A 17,270-nucleotide genomic window follows, 5' to 3' on the forward strand; every position below is an offset into this window, starting at 1 on the left:
CTCCTGGGCCAACCAGAAGCAGCCTGGGCAGGAGATCGATCCTGACTTACTGCTGGGAAGCCACTGGCAAAGTCTGCCTTATGGTGGAAGGTTCTAAAAGCATCCACACTAGCCCCCCCCCCACATCCCCCACCCTCCCCCAAGTCTTTCAACTTTCTGAGACCCCAGAGGGGTCTCACTCAGTGTCCTTTGGGGTGGTGGGGTCCGACCAGGCAACCACTGGGGACTCGGCTGGTGACAACGCCTTAAGCTCTTCAGCCTCATCATCCTCAGAGGGCAGCTTCTTCCTGCAAAGACACAGATGTGGAAGGGGCCTTCAGCAAGGGCAGAGGCCCCAGGGAGAAGTGTCATGACTTTGATCCCTAAAGATCACCTAGAGCCAATTCCCAGATAGAGGATGGGGGTGGAGCATGAACTTCTGAGTCCTCATTTCCCTGGAGGGAGGGAAAAAGGCAGAAGAGAGGGGCACAGCCACTCTCTAAACCTCAGTCTTCCCATCTGTTAAATGGCTTGGCCTAAAGGTAACAGCACTGACTTCGTATTGCACCCCAGTCCTGCCTCTTACCAGTATGTGGCCTCAGCAAATTACTAAAATACTCTGAGTTACCTCAGTTTCCCCCTCTGTAAAATGGGATTAAATCTACCCAAGTAAATGAGATTCTTATCACTTAGTTCTCAGCTTAAACTTCCTTCCCCCATCCTGCTCCCAGTCTAAAGTCACCCACCTCATTCCCCTCTACTCTCTATCACACCACCTTTTCAGCTATCCGAAAAGCCGTGGAATCCAGTCTCCAGCTTACGGTGTGACCTTGGGTAAGTCCCATCCCCTCCTGAGCCCCAGGCTCCCTATCTGAAGAATGAGGACTAAATGATCCCAGGGTCCTCCATCAGTCAGGAAGTCCAAGTCTGCCATGGAGTGCTGCATTCTGGAGCCATCAGTGTCTTGGTTAATGGTGTCTAGATCTGTCCTGAATTTCACAGACAAGGTTCTCACACAACCTGCCTCTTACCTGACATCAGCAGGTTTGAGCCTGGGCGTCTGACTAGGTGGAAGAGGTGCCTCTGATACTATTTTACATTGGCATCTTAGGGGCTAACTCTCTGGATTTTCCCACCCTCTACCCCAGCAGTGAGAATGAATTGGTTTACTGAGGAACGCAAAAGCCTGGGAAAGAGGAAAAAAGATCAAGAGAGAGAAATTCCTTAATACCACCAAGAAAGCAAGCTCCAGTGTTAGAGAAAGAATCCTGTTTAAGATAGGGTAGAACTAGCTGATGTAGAAACACAAAGATTGTGTCTGGAGGACGCTGCCCAGGCCAGTATCTACCAATAGGAAGAGCATTTCATACGTCCATGAATGAAGTCCTGGTGGAGAAGAATGGTCATTCTTAATGACTTCCATTAGCATTTAAAACACAGAAGGCTGAGTGTTAGCACACAAAACCAAGAGTCTGGGGACGTGGGTATGCATGTCACACATGAAGGCATATGTGTTGACTCATCAGGATGAGCATCAGTCAGTCAGTAGCATGAAGATGAGAGTTTAGGACTTGATATGGTCTGGCTTTGTGACCCCACCAAATCTCATGTTGAATTGTAACCCCCAGTGTTGGAGGTGGGGCTTGGTAGAGGTGATTAGATCATGGGGGTGGAGTTCTCGTGAATGGTTTAGCACCATCCCCCCTTGGTACTGTATAGTGAGTGAATTCTCACGAGATCTGATTGTTAAAAAGTGTGTGGCACCTCTCCACTCTCTCAGTCCTGCTCCTGCCATGCAAGAGCCTGTTCCTTTTGCCTTCCACCATGAGTGCAAGCTCCCTGAGGTCTCCCCAGAAGTAGATATGGCCATGCTGCCTGTACGCTCTGCAGAACAATGAGCCAATTAAACCTCTTTTATTTATTTATTTATTTATTTACTTACTTACTTACTTATTTATTTATTTGAGACAGAGTCTCGCTCTGTCACCCAGGCTGGAGTGCGGTGGTGCAATCTTGGCTCACTGCAACCTCCGCCTCTGCCTCCCGGGTTCAAGCAATTCTCCTGCCTCAGCCTCTCGAGTAGCTGAGATTACAGGCACGCACCACCATGTCCAGCTAATTTTTGTATTTTTAGTAGAGACGGGGTTTCACCATGTTGGCCAGACTAGTCTCGAACTCCTGACCTCAGGTGATCCGCCTGCCTTGGCCTCCCAAAGTGCTGAGATTACAGGCATGAGCTACTGTGCCCGGCCATGATTACTTTACCAGGGCCTTCACTTCCGTGAGGTTTGATCAGAAATGGAATCCACAGGCAGGGAGCTTCACCTTGGGACCAAGCCTGCCTGACAAGGATCTTCAGTGATTAATCTGCAACTCCCAGCAGAAGCTGAAAACTCCAGCCAGTCCCCAAATTCCACCCTTTCCCCAGCTGGAGAGTCAGAGGAGGAGCCTCCCTCGGGTTCCTTCTCAGGGAACACAGCCTGGGGCCAAGCCCTGAGCTGCCCAAACCTGCTGACATCCGCACATCTTCCCAAGAAGCTCACGTCAGCAGAGGTTCCTACTCCAGCCCCTGAGGGCCAATCACAGAGCTGGGCAGGAGAACGCTGGGGGCAGGGATCACTGAGGCCATCACCGTGCAGATGCAACACTCCACTGGGACCCAAACCTGAGTCTGCCAGGGTTCCAGGCCAGCGCTCTTCCCCAGCCTCACTACCTTGACTCTGGATTCCACTACTAGGGTTTCTAGGGGGATATAGAGGGAGGGATGTGTGGCATCCACCTTGATTCCAGAAGGCTCTGAAATGATCCTGTTGCCTTTTGCCAACTCACCTAGGATGGCAAAACTCATGGATTCACTTTTTCACACTGTAATTAACAAGAACAGCCCCACACAAGAAGACTGGGGCCAAAAATCCCATTGCTGGGACCCAAAGTCAGTCCTCCTGTGCCCAGCACAGGGCACTCTCCTGAGCCTAGAAAGTACATACTGCCACCGGACACTGTGGCTCATGCCTGTAATCCCAACTTTGGGAGGCTGAGGCGGGCAGATCACCTGAGGTCAGGAGTTCAAGACCAGCCTGCCCAACATGGTGAAACCCCGTCTCTACTAAAAATACAAAAATTAGCCAGGCATGGTGGCGGGCACCTACAATCCCAGCTACTTGGGAGGTTGAGGTAGGAGAATCACTTAAATCCGGGAGTCAGAGGTTGTAGTGAGCTGAGAACACGCCATTGCACTCCCACCTGGGCAACAGGCCACAAGAGCGAAACTCCATCAAAAAAACAAAAAAACAAAAAAAACACGAAAGTGCAAGCTGCCCCAGAGAAGCCAGAATGAGGGCCTAAACTGGCAGCTCCTGGTCCCCCAGCACTGCCTGTGTCTGGCACTATGTTCAGTACCTTAGGGTGCAGTAGCTTGTTAAATTCTCACAATTCTAGTAACCAGGTGGTGTTTCTTTCCTCATCTTACATGAGGAAAATGGAGGCCTAGGGAGGTTAAATGACCTGCCTTAAGACCCACATCTTACAAGTGGTGCTCTGGGATTCATTCCAAGCGATGGCCTGAAGCTCGAAGGAGGGCCTTGCCCAAGCTCCTCTGTGGCTTTTTGGCCCTCATCAGTTGCTCCCAGTGTTCATTCTGTCCCTGCTCACAGTCAGCCCCACTGGCCTCGGCCTCCACAGAGAGGCAGGCCTCAGAACTCTCACCTCTCAGTGTTGGGCTCAGGCAGAGGTTTCCCGCCCCGTTTCTCATAGTCACATTCAACCTGGCACTTGCTTGTTTATTTGGTTACTTGTTCATTGTCTATCTTGGCCCCTCTAGAATGTCAGCCCCATGAGGGCAGGCCCCTGCCAGGCTTCTCCCTCATGTATCCCCAGCATCCAGGGCAGAGTTCAGCACATACAGATGCTCAGTACATGCTTGTGAATGCATGAATGACAGGGACAAGAGGAGCCTCACAGACTCAGGTCACAAGGGGAAGTACAGAGGCTTGGATTCCAGCCCCACATGATCTTGGTCCCTTCCCTCCCCTAAATATGTCACCCCCTACCCAGCCCAGCCTGCGTCGTTTCCCTGCCCATATAAAGGGAACAGGGGTAAATAGAGCAGACGTCTACAAGTGGAGCCATTTCTGGATTCCTCAATGGGCTTTGTACATAATTCAGTGAACTAAACATAAGAACTGATGAAGTTGTGAGCTGTACTCCCAGGCCCAGTGAAACTGTGTCTCTTTTCTCTATGTTAAGACCTCACAGCCCTCGGTTTGCTACACCTAGCCATCTCCATTCTGACAGGCTTCTGACCTCAGCTGAGCAATTACTCAGGAGCTCATGGATGAGAGCAAAAGTTAGCTAAGAAGAAAGAACCATCGCTCCATCCAGCCAGTGCAGAAGAGGCACAGACAGCCCCCCTTAGCTTAAAAATCACTGTCCTGCCCTTGGCAGTTTGCCTCCAGCTGCACACAGAGCCTTCTCCCAGGCACCTGGCTTCAGTTGTTCGAAAGCAGCTCTAACCACTCAGCAACAAATTTATCTGAAGAGGTGTCAAAATGTGCACCACCTTGACTAGGAGTGTCACTCTTGAGAAAGGAACCCAAGGGTAGAGAGCAGAAGACCAAACACGTGATCCTGGTACCATTATGGATAGGGCCCAACAAGAGCAGATTTGTTAAGTTCATTCCAGCCCATGGAGCTAGAGGAATACCCAGCAGCCATCATAAGTGAGCATTAAGGAGACAGCCCAGCAATATGGAAAAGGGTTCACAAAATGAGACAGCACCATAAACTGGATCCCTCCTCCAATTAAAACCATTCAAGACCATGGGCCTAACCAAGGCATAGAGGAGAATGCAGAGCAGTAAAAACACCATCTTGGGTGGTGGGATTTAGATGATTATTTTTCTAGTGTTCTGTGGTGTTTCCATTATATTATCTATTATCTTTTTTTTTTTTTTTCTTGAGACAGAGTCTCAATGGCATGATCTTGGCTCACTGCAACTGCCGCCTCCCAGGTTCAAGCAATTATCCTGCCTCAGCCTCCTTAGTAGCTGGGACTACAGGCATGAGCCACCATGCCCAGCTAATTTTTGTATTTTTTAGTAGAGATGGGGTTTTTCCATGTTGACCAGGCTGGTCTCAAACTCCTGACCTCAGGTGATCCATCTGCCTCCGCCTCCCAAAGTGCTGGGATTATAGGCATGAGCCACTGTGCCCAGCCCACATTATATTATCTAATAATACAATGGGTGGATGACACTGAAAGCACAGGTAACAAAAGCAAAATATAGACAAGTGGGATTATCTCCATCTAAAAAGCTTCTGCATAGAAGGAAACAACAGAGTGAAAAGAAAGCCTGCAGAATGGGAGAAAATCTTTGAAAATTATATATTTGATAAATAAAAGAAACTCCTACACCTTAATATGAAAACAAACAAACACATTACCTAACTAAAAAATAGGCAAAGAACTCAAATAGACATTTCTCCAAAGAAGACATACAAATGGCCAGCAGGAATATGAAAAGCTACTCAACATCACTAATCGTTGGGTGTATTAGTCCATTTTCACACTGCTACAAAGGACTACCTGAGCCTGGATAATTTACAAAGGAAAGAAGTTTAAGTGACTTACAGTTCCATGTGGCTGGGGCGGCCTCAGGAAACTTACAATCATGGAGGAAGGCAAAGGAGAAGCAAGGCACATCTTACATGGCAGAGAGAGAGAGAGAGAGGGAGAGAGAGAGACAGACTTTTTCTTTTAAATTTATAAATAAAAGAGGTTTAATTGACTCACAGTACTGTAGGCTTAACAGGAAATGTAACTGGGAGGCCTCAGGAAACAAACAATCATGGCAGAAGGCAAAGGGGAAACAGGTACATCTTCCCACGACAGAGCAGGAGAGAGAGAGAGAGCAAATGGGGAGGAGCCACACATTTTTAAATGCCAGAAGTGCCACAGTTTTAAACCATTGGATCTCGTGAGAACTCACTGTCATGAGAACAGCATGGCGAAAACCATGCTGTTCATGATCCATTCACCTCCCACCAGGTCCCTCCCTCGACACATGGGGATTACATTTCGAGAGGAGATTTGGGGGGGGGGACACAGAGCCAAACCATATAATCAGGGAAATACAAATCAAAACCATAATGAGATACCATCTTACATCTGTTAAGATATCCGTGATCCAAAAAAAAAAAAAAAAAAACAGAAAATAACAAGCATTGATGAGTATGTAGAGAAATAGGAAAAAATGGTATCGTCACTGTGGAAAACAGCATGGTGATTCCTCAAAATATTATAAATAGGACTGCCATATGATCCAGCGATCCCTCTTCTGGGTGTTTATCCAAAATAATCAAAATCAGGATCTCAAAGAGATATTTGCACTCCCATGTTCATTGTAACACTATTCACAATAGCCAAGAGATGGAAACAATATAAATGTCCATCAACAGATAAAGAAAGAAAATGTGGGCTGGGTTGGTGGCTCACACCTGTAATTCCAGCACTTTGCGAGGCTAAGGCAGGTGGATTGCTTGAGCTCAGGAGTTTGAGACCAGCCTTTGTCAACATACTAAGACCCCATCTCTACAAAAAATAAAAAATTAGTTGGGTGGTGGCACGTGCCTGTAGTCCCAGCTACTCGAGAGGCTGAGAAGGGGGAAATGCTTGAGCCTAGGAGGTTGAGACTGCAGTGGGCCAATATCATACCACTGCACTCCAACCTGGGTGACAGAGGGAGATCTTGTCTGAAAGGAAGAAAGCAGGGGACGGGAGGGAAGGGAGGGGAAGGGAGGGGAGGGGAGAGAGACGGGGAGTAGGAGGGGGAGGGGGAGGGGGAAGGAAGGAGAAAAGAAAAGAAGAAAGAAAAGAAAATGTGGTATATCCATACAATGGGATATTACTCAGCCTTAAAAAGGAAGAAAATCCTGTCACATGCTACAATGTGGATGAATCTTAAGGACATTGTGCCAAGAGAAATAAGCTAGTCCCAAAAAGATAAATACTGCATGATTCCACATATATGAGATATCTAAAGTAGTCAAGCTCATAGAAACAGAAAGTAAAATGAAAAAGTAGAATGGTGGCTGCCAGGGGCTGGGGTGGGGGTGAAGGGAAGAATGGGGAGTTGCTGTTCAATGGGTATAGAGTTTCAGTCATGCAAGATGAAAAATTCTAGAGATCTGCTGTAAAATAATGTGCATATAGGTAACAATACTGTACTGTACACTTAAAATTTAAGAGTTTTTTTTTAAAAAAAGACTTGGTGAGTTACAATCATATGCAAGTTTTAATAGCATCCTGTTGAAGATGAAATAAAATAAAATGAGGAGGTAGAAATCAATTATGTAACATTTATTATATATTACTATGTTATTTATTTATTTAAAAAAATTTTTTTAAATTATTTTTTGAGACAGATTCTTGCTCTGTTGCCCAGGCTGCAGTGCAATGGCACCATCCCAGTTCACTGCAACCTCTGCATCCCAGGCTCAAGCAATTCTCTTGCCTCAGCCTCCCAAGTAGCTGGGATTACAAGAGTGCGCCACTATGCCTAGCTACTTTGTTTGCATTTTTAGGAAAGACAGGGTTTCGCTATGTTGGCCAGGCTGGTCTTAAACTCCTGGCCTCAAACAATCCACCTACCTCAGTGTCGCAAAGTGCTGGCACTACAGGCAGGAGCCACCATGTCCCGCTATTACTATATTATTTATTATATTATTCCTTCTGACTTATAGCTGAGGGCATTTGGGACAGGGCCTCCCATGAGAGCTTTTATAAGAGCCCTAAGCCAGGAGTAAGGAAAACCAGGAAGGGGCATGATAGTCCCACTTCTGACACCAACTCGCTGTGTGTGATTTTAGTCCAGCTGCTTCTCCCTCTGGCCTCAGTCTCTTCATCTGCCAGATAAACAGGTGGCATAGTGCCGAGAAAAGCCCAAGAGAAGCATAAAAGGTAACCTGTGTGTCCCCAAGGCTGAGCTTGGGACTGCGAGGGTGTCGGATTTGGCAGGAGACGGTGGCGGCAACACGGGTGAGGGTGGATTCTTTTCTGCCAAGAGGGGGCAGCTATCAGCATCCGTATCTTCCACCTGCACTTCCGGGTGCTCTTTCGTGGCAGGCACTGGGGGAGAGGAAGGAGAGGAGAAAGTCAGAGAGAGACAAAAGCCAGGTCCCAGGAGTCTGGCTGTGTTCTTGAAGAAAACCACAGAAAGCATGTTTGGAGGGGGCTCTGATAGCTTCACTTCCCAATGGGGCACACAGAAAAGCTCCATGCAGGGGGTGCAAGAACGTGGTGCCTGGGGTCCTCTAAGGGTCACAGCCACCAGCCCAGGAGCCATGAAAGAAGCCACAGAAGCCATAGGAGCTCCCCTACACAGCCTGGAGCCCAGCTCTCCTAGCTCTCAAAGCCCAGTTTGGTTTCCCTGCACTTGAGCAAGCTCCGAGAGCTGAGGCAGCGGCAGCCTCCAGAGAGAGCACGGGGAGCCAGAGTCCTGGCACCTGGCCTAGCACAGCCTGAGTCAGCTGCTTCCCCCACTCTGAGCTTCAGTTTCCCCACCCCAAGTTAGGGTGACCATGCCTTCCCAGGCATGTGGGGAGGAGCCAGAAGGCACAAGTTCTCACATTCTTAAAGACTTTTTTTTTTTTTTTTTGAGTCGGAGTCTCGCTCTGTCTCCCAGGCTGGAGTGCAGTGGTGCAATCTCAGTTCACTGCAAGCTCCGCCTCCCGAATTCATGTCATTCTCCTGTCTCAGCCTCCCAAGTAGCTGGGCTCGGCTCACTGCAAGCTCCACCTCCCAGGTTCATGCCATTCTCCTGCCTCAGCCTCCCAAGTAGCTGGGAATACAGGCACATGCCACTACACCCGGCTAATTTTTTGTATTTTTAGTAGAGATGGGGTTTCATCATGTTAGCCAGGATGGTCTTGATCTCCTGACCTCTTGATCCGCCTACTTCGGCCTCCCAAAGTTGCTGGGATTACAGGTGTGAGCACCCGGCCAAGTCCTCACATTCTTTTTAAAAATTATTTTATTTATTTGTTTGTTTTTGAGACAGTGGGTCTCACTCTGTCACCCAGGCTGGAGTGCAGTGGCACAATCGCAGCTCACTGCAACCTCTGTCTCCCAAGATCAAGTGATCCTCCCAGCAGCCTCCCGAGTAGCTGGGACCACAGACGCACACCGCCATGCTCAGCTAATTTTTGTATTTTTTGTAGAGATGAGGTCTTACCATGTTGCCCAGGCTGGTCTCGAACTCCTGAGCTCAGGTGATCAGCTCAGGCTGGTCTTGAACTCCTGAGCTCTTCCTAAAGTGCTGGGATTATAGGCGCGAGTCACTGGGCCCGGCTGGCCTCACATTCTTGAAGAGCATCAAATGGAGACATTGGCGGGGTCCCTCCAATAAAGGGTAACAGACTGCGTAGTGAGCGCTACTCCCTATTTGGGTACCTGCTTGGGTATATCCTTGTTCTTGTACATGCCAGGGGCCCCCAAATTCATCAGCTAGCCTGACTCTGGACCTCTGAGAGGCCCTGTACTATGTCCCACATTCTGAGAATCAGGTCCTCTCCAGGGAGCCTGGACATGGCCCTACCTTGGGCTCCATCACCCACCTCAGGGACTGCAGGGACAGGTCTGCCCCACGTCCAAGGTCAGAGGATACTGAGAGGCTGGGCTGGTATTCCTCCTTCTCCCCCACACCTAGGGGGTCTTCCCAGTAGCAGCCGGGCACAGGTGTGGGCACCAGCAAGGCAGGCAGGGATACACCCCCACAAGAGGGAAGCGGGGGGATTTTGAAATAATTATATATGCGCTTTTTCTTTTCTTTCTTTTCTTTTCTTTTTCTTTTTTTTTTTTTTTCTTTTCTTTTTTTTTTTTTCTGAGATGGAGTCTCACCCTGTCACCCAGGCTGGAGTACAGTAGTGTGATCTTGTCTCACTGCAACCTCTGCCTCCCAGGTTCAAGCCATTCTCCTTTCTCAGCCTCCTGAGTAGCTGGGATTACAGGCCCCTGCCACCACACCTGGCTAATTTTTGTATTTTTAGTAGAGATGGGGTTTCACCATGTTGGCCAGGCTGGTCTCGAACACCTGATCTCAGGAGATCTGCTGGCCTTGACCTCCCAAAGTGCTGGGATTACAGGCATGAGCCACCACACCCAGCCAATATGTGCTTTTTTTCAAATGGCCTTCATAAGAAAAGCCAGCACTCTGTTAAATTGCTTACACTTACTCTATAGTTTGATGGATCAAACCCTAAATCCTCTGGAGAAGAGGATGAGCAGGACTGGAGAAGTTGTTAAAAATGTAAGGGGAGCCAGGCACAGTTGCTCATGCCTGTAATCCCAGCACTTTGGAAGACTGAGGTGGAAGGATCCCTTAAGTTCAAGAGCAGCCTGAGCAACATAGCAAAATCCCACCTCTACAAAAATACGAAACTGAGCTGGTCACAGTGTTCCACCTACTTGGGAGGCTGAGGTTGGAGGATAGCTTGAACCTGGGAGGTCGAGCCTATAGTGAGTCAAGATCGCGCCTACTACACTCCAGCCTCGGCGACAGAGCGAGACCCTGTCTCACAAAATAATAAAAAATAAAATAAAATGGAAGTAATGTTCTTACTACAACTTCTTATTACCTTGTCTGTAGCATCTAGAATAATCATGTGCTCTAGCACAGCTGGGTCAGCCCCCTGTGTCAACGTGTCCCTGGGAACATTTCCCCAAATGTGGGGCTCCCAGAGACTGGGGAGGACAGGAGATGTTCTTTGATGGTACAGACAAAGCAAAAGATAACCTAGAATAAGAATGTTACTCGCAGTCAGGCGTGGCGGCTCACGCCTGTAATACCAGCACTTTGGGAGGCTGAGGCAGGAGGATCACCTGAAGTCAGAAGTTCAAGGCCAGCTTGGCCAACATGGCAAAACTCCATCTCTACTAAAAATACAAAAATTCCCCAGGTGTGGTGGCATGTGCCTATAATCCCAGCTACTCGGGAGGCTGAGGCAGGAGAATGGTGTGAACCCGGGAGGCGGAGCTTGCAGTGAGCCAAGATCGCGCCACTTCACTCCAGCCTGGGCAATAGAGCAAGACTTCGTCTCAAAAAAAAAAAAAAAAAGTTACCCCTCTTTTAGTGAATAGCCAGAGAGGAAATCTCAGGTCGGTGCCTCTGTGGCCTTAGAACCTCTCTTAAAACACAGCCTAATCCCACTTGCAGCTAAGAGAGCAGGCCCCAGATTTGCACCTTCAGTGGGCCCATCCGTCTCATTAGAAAACAGCAATACCATTGTGTTTTCATTGTATTTGAGGTTATTTTTATTTATGCCTCTGTTTATGGCAAGCAATGCTGGTTTTCCATTTGAATAGTAATAAGAAGTTTTCCTATTTAAATATACTTAGTTAAATAAAAAAGAGAATCCACTGAAAGAAAAATAGTAAGCAAATAAAATTAGAGTTGGGGGTGGGCACGGTGGCTCATGCCTGTAATCCCAGCACTTTGGGAGGCTGAGCCAGGCAAATCACCTGAGGTCAGGAGTTCAAGACCAGCCTGGCCAACATGGTGAAACCCTGTCTTTACTAAAAACACAAAAATCAGCCCGGCAAGCTGGTGCACACCTGTGGTCCCAGCTACTCGGGAGGCAGAGGTTGCAGTGAGCTGAGATGGTACCACTGCACTCCAGCCCGAGCAACAGAGCAAGACTCCGTCCCCCTCCCCCGCCCAAAAAAAATAATAGAATTGGTACAGATTTAGCAGTTATCAGGGAGTGGCCTGTGGAGATGGGAACTGGGGGATGCTTTGAGGTCTTTTTATTTTGTTTCCTTTCTTTTCTTCTTCTTTTTTTTCTTTTTTTTTTTTTTTTTTTTGCAATTCAGTATCCTCAATGATAGGGGTAGGCTGCTTTGGCATAGTAGATTCAAGACTTGCCTAGAAGGTGGAGGCCGGGGTGGCACCCCTTACTGTTGGATGATCTGTGTGCCACCTCACCTCCTCTCTGTGCCCACCTCAAGCCAGGGAGAGGAGAGAAGGACAACAGTGGATGTCTTCCCATGAAATGTTCTCTCCTGCCTGGCTGGACTGATCTCAGAGGCAGCCCTGCACCGTGTCAACCACAAATAAACAAGCCAATCAAAAGGGAAAGCAGGCATGTCTGGCTTTGGTTAAGTCAGAAAGTGGCAGGAGTTAGTCCAGGGTGCCAGTATGTCCCTGAGCTCTTTGTCTTCAGGCAGTGAGCAGTGGCAGCCCAAAGGCCACTACGGGGACCTTGTCACAATCAATGGATCCAGACAGCCCTCGCTCCACCCTAGCCTCTGAGGATGCCTGTCTGCACCTGGAGCTTCTTTCCTGAAATGGAATTTGCTGAGCGGCAAACTTAAGGTCAGTGGGTTCTATCTGCAATCAGCACCCACATTACTCTTCTATTCCATTTCCCTCCTTTCATTCCCCTCCAGTCTGATCCCAAACTCCCTGTCCAAGCCTCTTGGCCTAGAGATCTGAGCAAGTGACTTGTTTAAACTAAGGTGTGAATGATTACCTATATAAAAATGATGTGCCTAAAGAAAGAAATGTATGTTTAACCCAAAGAAATGAATTGCTGGCCAGGCACAGTGGCTTACGCCTGTAATCCCAACACTTCGGGAGGCCAAGGTGGGCAGATCATTTGATATCAGGAGTTTGAGACCACCCTGGCCAACATGGCAAAAACCCATCTCTACTAAAACACAAAAAGTAGCCAGGCGTGATGGCGTGTGCCTGTAATCCCAGCTACTCAGGAGGCTGAGGCACAAGAATTGCTAGGAGGCAGAGGTTGCAGTGAACTGAGATCACGTCACTGTACTCCAGCCTGGGTGACAGAGAGAGACTCTGTCTCAAAAAAAAAAAAAAAAGAAAAAGAAAAAAAAGAAAAGAAAGAGAGAAAGAGGAAGAGAGAGAAAAAATAAATGAATTGCTAATTGTAGTGGAATTTTAGGCATGAAGAGAAAGGGGCTAAAACCTCTCAAGTCACTACCACAAAGCAGGATGAAGGTATTGATCGGCAGAGGAAGAGGAGATGGTTTTCCATAAGCACAACTAGTGGTCCACACCATGACCACGGCACCCAGGGAGGAAGACAGCCCCAGCCGAGCAGAAGCACACGCCACAGATATGAGCATGCTGGGTGGGGCGGGATCGTGCTACCTAGTCGGCGGATGGAGCTCCTGGTCTCCTTGGCGAAGCTGGAGTTGGACAAGCTGGTTCTCCGGGAGGTGAGGACAGGGATGCGGGTGACTGGGACACGGTAGCTGGGCACATTAGGGAGATGCTCTACCAGGTTTTGGAACGCAGAGGCAGGGGCCACCTGGCCAGGTAGCTGGTCCTGGACTAGGCGATTCAGCTCCATGTTCTGGCCTGGTGTAGCCATGGTGCTGGGGCCAGAGGGTCTCAGGCAGAGGTGCGACCCTGGGGACTGCAATTAGGAGCACAGAGTTGAGGGAGATGATATGTGGGGGTTCTTCCACCAGCCTAACACGACCAGCCTGGTGCCTACCTGCATTTTCAGCAGTGCTACCCAAAGCCAGAAGCATGACTCTTGTCCCTGGAGTTCAATGTCTAATGTGTCATCAGGTCCTGTGGCTGGCCACCCAAGAGCACCAAGGGACAGCCCAGGAGGCCCCCAACTTCTCATGCCCCCTTCACTTACCAACCACCAGCAGCATTTCCCAAAAATATTAGAATCAAAGAACCCAGAACTCACAGACTCTCAGATTCCTAGACCCAAAGAACCCAGGACTCAAACATTCTTAGCCTGGTAGAATTTTCCAGTCCAAAACAGCCCTGGAGGTCAATTAATTTCACTTCCAACCAGAAGCAGTAACTCTTCCTATGGCCCTGGTTCCCCAGCTGGGCTATGCATTGGAATCACCTGGGAAGGTTTGACGCTTTCTGTTACCCAGGCCCATTCCCAGAGATTCTGATTTAATGGCTGGGATGAGGCCTGGCAGCAGGAATTGTTAAATCTCCCCAGGTGATTCCAATGGGCTGTCAGGTTTGAGAACCAGGGCTCAAGGCTATTGCCCCTCAAACACACATGTGCAGACAAATCACCAGATCTTATTCCCACGAGGAGTCTGATTCCGCAGGTCTGGACTGGGACCCAAGTTTCTCATTTCTAACCAGCGCCCGGGTTACACCAAAGCTGCTGGGTCTAGGTCCATACTTTTTTTTTTTTTTTTTTTTTCCTTGAGATGGAGTCTCACTCTGTCACACAGGCTGGAGTGCAGTGGCGCGATCTGGGCTCACTGCAAGCTCCGCCTCTTGGGTTCACGCCATTCTCCTGCCTCAGCCTCCCAAGTAGCTGGCACTACAGGTGCCCACCAGCACGCCCAGCTAATGTTTTCTGTATTTAGCAGAGACGGGGTTTCACCATGTTAGCCAGGATGGTCTCGATCTCCTGACTTCGTGATCCGCTCACCTCGGCCTCCCAAAGTGCTGGGACTACAGGTGTGAGCCACTGCGCCTGGCCAGGCCCATACTTTTGAGTGCAAATGGCTATGCCTCAGCGTTTCTCAGATGTGGGTCCCAGACCACCTGCTTCCAAATCACCTGGGGAAGGGGCAGAACCAGCCCCACCGAACCAAGCCTGCATCTGTTTGCTCCTGGTCTTTTTCATCCATGTGGGGACCCAGCCCTAGGCCTGGACTTAGTAGGAATTCCTATAGATATGTGTTGAAGTTAATAAAGAACCCTTTTCAAAGACCAAGTAGGGAGCAAGCTCAGGACACCCAGGGTTAGGACACATGGGTCCAGTCCCATTTCAACCGCTCGCTGGCTGAGACACATCCTCGTCCCAATATTGACTCCTCCCTCAGTGCCAGCCACAGTTTGGGATGCCTTTGACACATTGTCTCCCCTACTCTGCCCAGCAACCTGTGAGCTAGGTACTATTATTGCCCCATTTTTCTTGATTCGGAAGTCATGGTTCAGAGAGGTCACAGAACTGGCTCTGGGTCACACAGCAAGGAAGAGAGAGAGGAGCCACGAGTGAAATGTAGGTCTGTGCCTTGACCTCTTGGCCAAATCCGCACACACAGAACCTCAGCTTTCTCATCTGTAAAATGGCCTGTCTGCCTCACAGAGCGGCTGAAGACCCACGGCGTGGGGAAGGTGGAGTGTAAGGCACGCAATACCCGCCGGCCTGGGGTTGGGGCCCGCCTGTCCCGGCTCCAGGGCCCAGCTGTTGCTGGACTCCTTGGGGCTTTTTCTCCGCCATTGCCTGAGTTCTCAGGATTGAGGGCAGGGTGGTAAATCACAGCAAAATATATGTGCTAGGTACAGCTGGAGATCAGGAAAAGCTTAGAAAGAGACGTGGAGTCCAGGACACTCTGTTAGCAAGTTCTGGTTCCAGTTTTCACTCAGCTATGTGATGTCTGAGCCAAACCCTCACTGGGCAGTAGCCCAAGCGCTGCATCCTCATTGAGCAGAAATGGCAAGAGAGGCTGGCAGGAGGGACTGGCTGGGAGGGGCTGGTTAGGAGGGGCCTGCAGGAGGGGCTGGCGGAGAGAGGTTGGCAGGAAGGAGTTGGCTGGGATCGGGATTTCCCCGGCCCCACTGGGAGTCCTGGGCCTCAGTGCAATTCCTTAGAGCCTTTGAGATATATCAGTAGGCTCTGATAATGTGGCCCCAAGACACCAAGGATGGGATTTTCCTGAAGACAGGGTGGCTGAGGGGGCAATGGGGGCAAGGAGATGGAGGGAGAGGAGGAGGGGTTGCCCCTGCACGGAGGCTGCCTCCAGCCTGAAAGGACCTCAGATATTCTTGTGCAAACCACCACTACCACCACCACACCTACCTCCTGAACTGGCAGCCTTGGCCTCGGCCTCAGGTTCCTCCTTGGTCTCGGCGCGGTCCTGGTGTTCCTTTTCAGCCTCCTCTTCAGCCTCCTCCTTGGCCTCCTCTTCAGCCTCCTTCTCGGCCTCCTCCCCAGCTTCCTCCCACAGCTTCTGCAAAGATAAAGTGGAAACAGGAACTGTAACCATCAGCCCCCAGCCCTAGTCTCAGCAGCTCCTGTTAGATCTGCCTTCAGGAGTCCACACGGGCCCAGTTCTGCTTCTTGCCCTGTCCAGCCAGTCAGGTCCTGCCTGCCCACCTTCTGGGCATCCCAGGAGTAGCCTACAACCTGTAGAGGGCAGTGCACCCAGGACCTACGGGTCCTAACAGCTGGACGTGTCACCTGTGATGAGGGACACTCTCTTGCAGCCTGGCACATGGGGGAACAAAGCATCCACAGCACCACACTTCACAGTGTGCGAGCCCTTTCAGGTCCTCCTACAGGCCCCAGGGAGGTGTCTGTAGCCCCCTTGCACACAGGTGGCCACTGGGACCCAGAGTGTGAAGGCGACTTGCCCCAAGCTAGGCACCCACAGGAGGACTCGAGCCGGGTCCACCCGACTCCCAACCCACGGCCTAGGCCACTATCTGACCCCTGCCAAGAAGGGGTCTCGCAGGACCTGCCACCCTGCTCCTCTGTCCTGTGGGCATCTTACCAGCCAAAATTCCCCCTGCAAGCAAAGTGGACAAGGTCCCCATCCTTCCACCGATGCCAAGCCAGGCCTCAGAGGTGCCGGTGCCCGGTGCTTCTCATACCTGGTCTGAAGCGCTCTGGGGCCGGGTCCTGTCTTCTTCACTCTGGTCCACACCCACCTGCGACACCACACAGCTATCCAGCAGCACCCTGTGACCCGGGGCAGGGTGGGGGTAGGGGGCAGGAGAAAAGAACTGGGTTACGGGTGTTAAAGGTTTCACCAGCCCTGCTGAGGACCACACTCTGTGCCAGGAGTGGAGGTCACAGAGATGCCCAAGAACAGGTCTCACCCTCAGGAGCCTCCAGGGCAGTGTCCTGCTAACAATCTTCCCATCTGAGACGTGCACTCAGCAAGGCACTGTGAAGGACATGCCACAACTCTGCTAGGAAGGAGGGCTTCCTGGAAGAGGTGGCCTGTAAGCTGAGCCTCCAGGATGATGGTTTTACCACAGAGAATGGCGGGGAGGAAGAGGTTGTCCAGGAAACGGGAACAGCATGTGTGAGAAATGCATGGAAGACGGTTGGAGGAGCTGTCATCTGGGGTCTCCCAGTCTCCAGGCAGTCTTGATGATGGGCAGAGCATGACAAAAATGAGGCCCAGAGAGGTGAAGTGACCTGGCGAAGTCACCCAGCAAATTGTCCCAAACCACACAAATCTCAAACCCAGGCCCTGGTTCTTCTCATGCCATGAGATCAGAGCCACTGCAACTGCTGAAGATTTCATGGGTGCCGGGCCCAGG

At 50.0% G+C, this 17,270-nt stretch overlaps 1 protein-coding gene across 1 annotated transcript in view; it reads right to left on the reverse strand.

Moving 5' to 3' along the window:
• Positions 1–17,270, reverse strand: part of CNGB1 (cyclic nucleotide gated channel subunit beta 1) — an 88,325-nt gene that overhangs the window by 40,761 nt on the left and 30,294 nt on the right. The window contains exons 14-17 of the mRNA XM_073015419.1: positions 16,593–16,680; positions 15,799–15,949; positions 7,942–8,104; positions 180–287 (exon numbers count right to left, since the gene is read on the reverse strand). Of these exons, the coding sequence (XP_072871520.1) occupies positions 180–287; positions 7,942–8,104; positions 15,799–15,949; positions 16,593–16,680 (510 nt within the window). The remainder of the gene's footprint in view (positions 1–179; positions 288–7,941; positions 8,105–15,798; positions 15,950–16,592; positions 16,681–17,270) is intronic.

This window comes from Chlorocebus sabaeus, chromosome 5 (genome assembly GCF_047675955.1).
Source record: "Chlorocebus sabaeus isolate Y175 chromosome 5, mChlSab1.0.hap1, whole genome shotgun sequence".
NCBI classification, from domain to species: domain Eukaryota; kingdom Metazoa; phylum Chordata; class Mammalia; order Primates; family Cercopithecidae; genus Chlorocebus; species Chlorocebus sabaeus.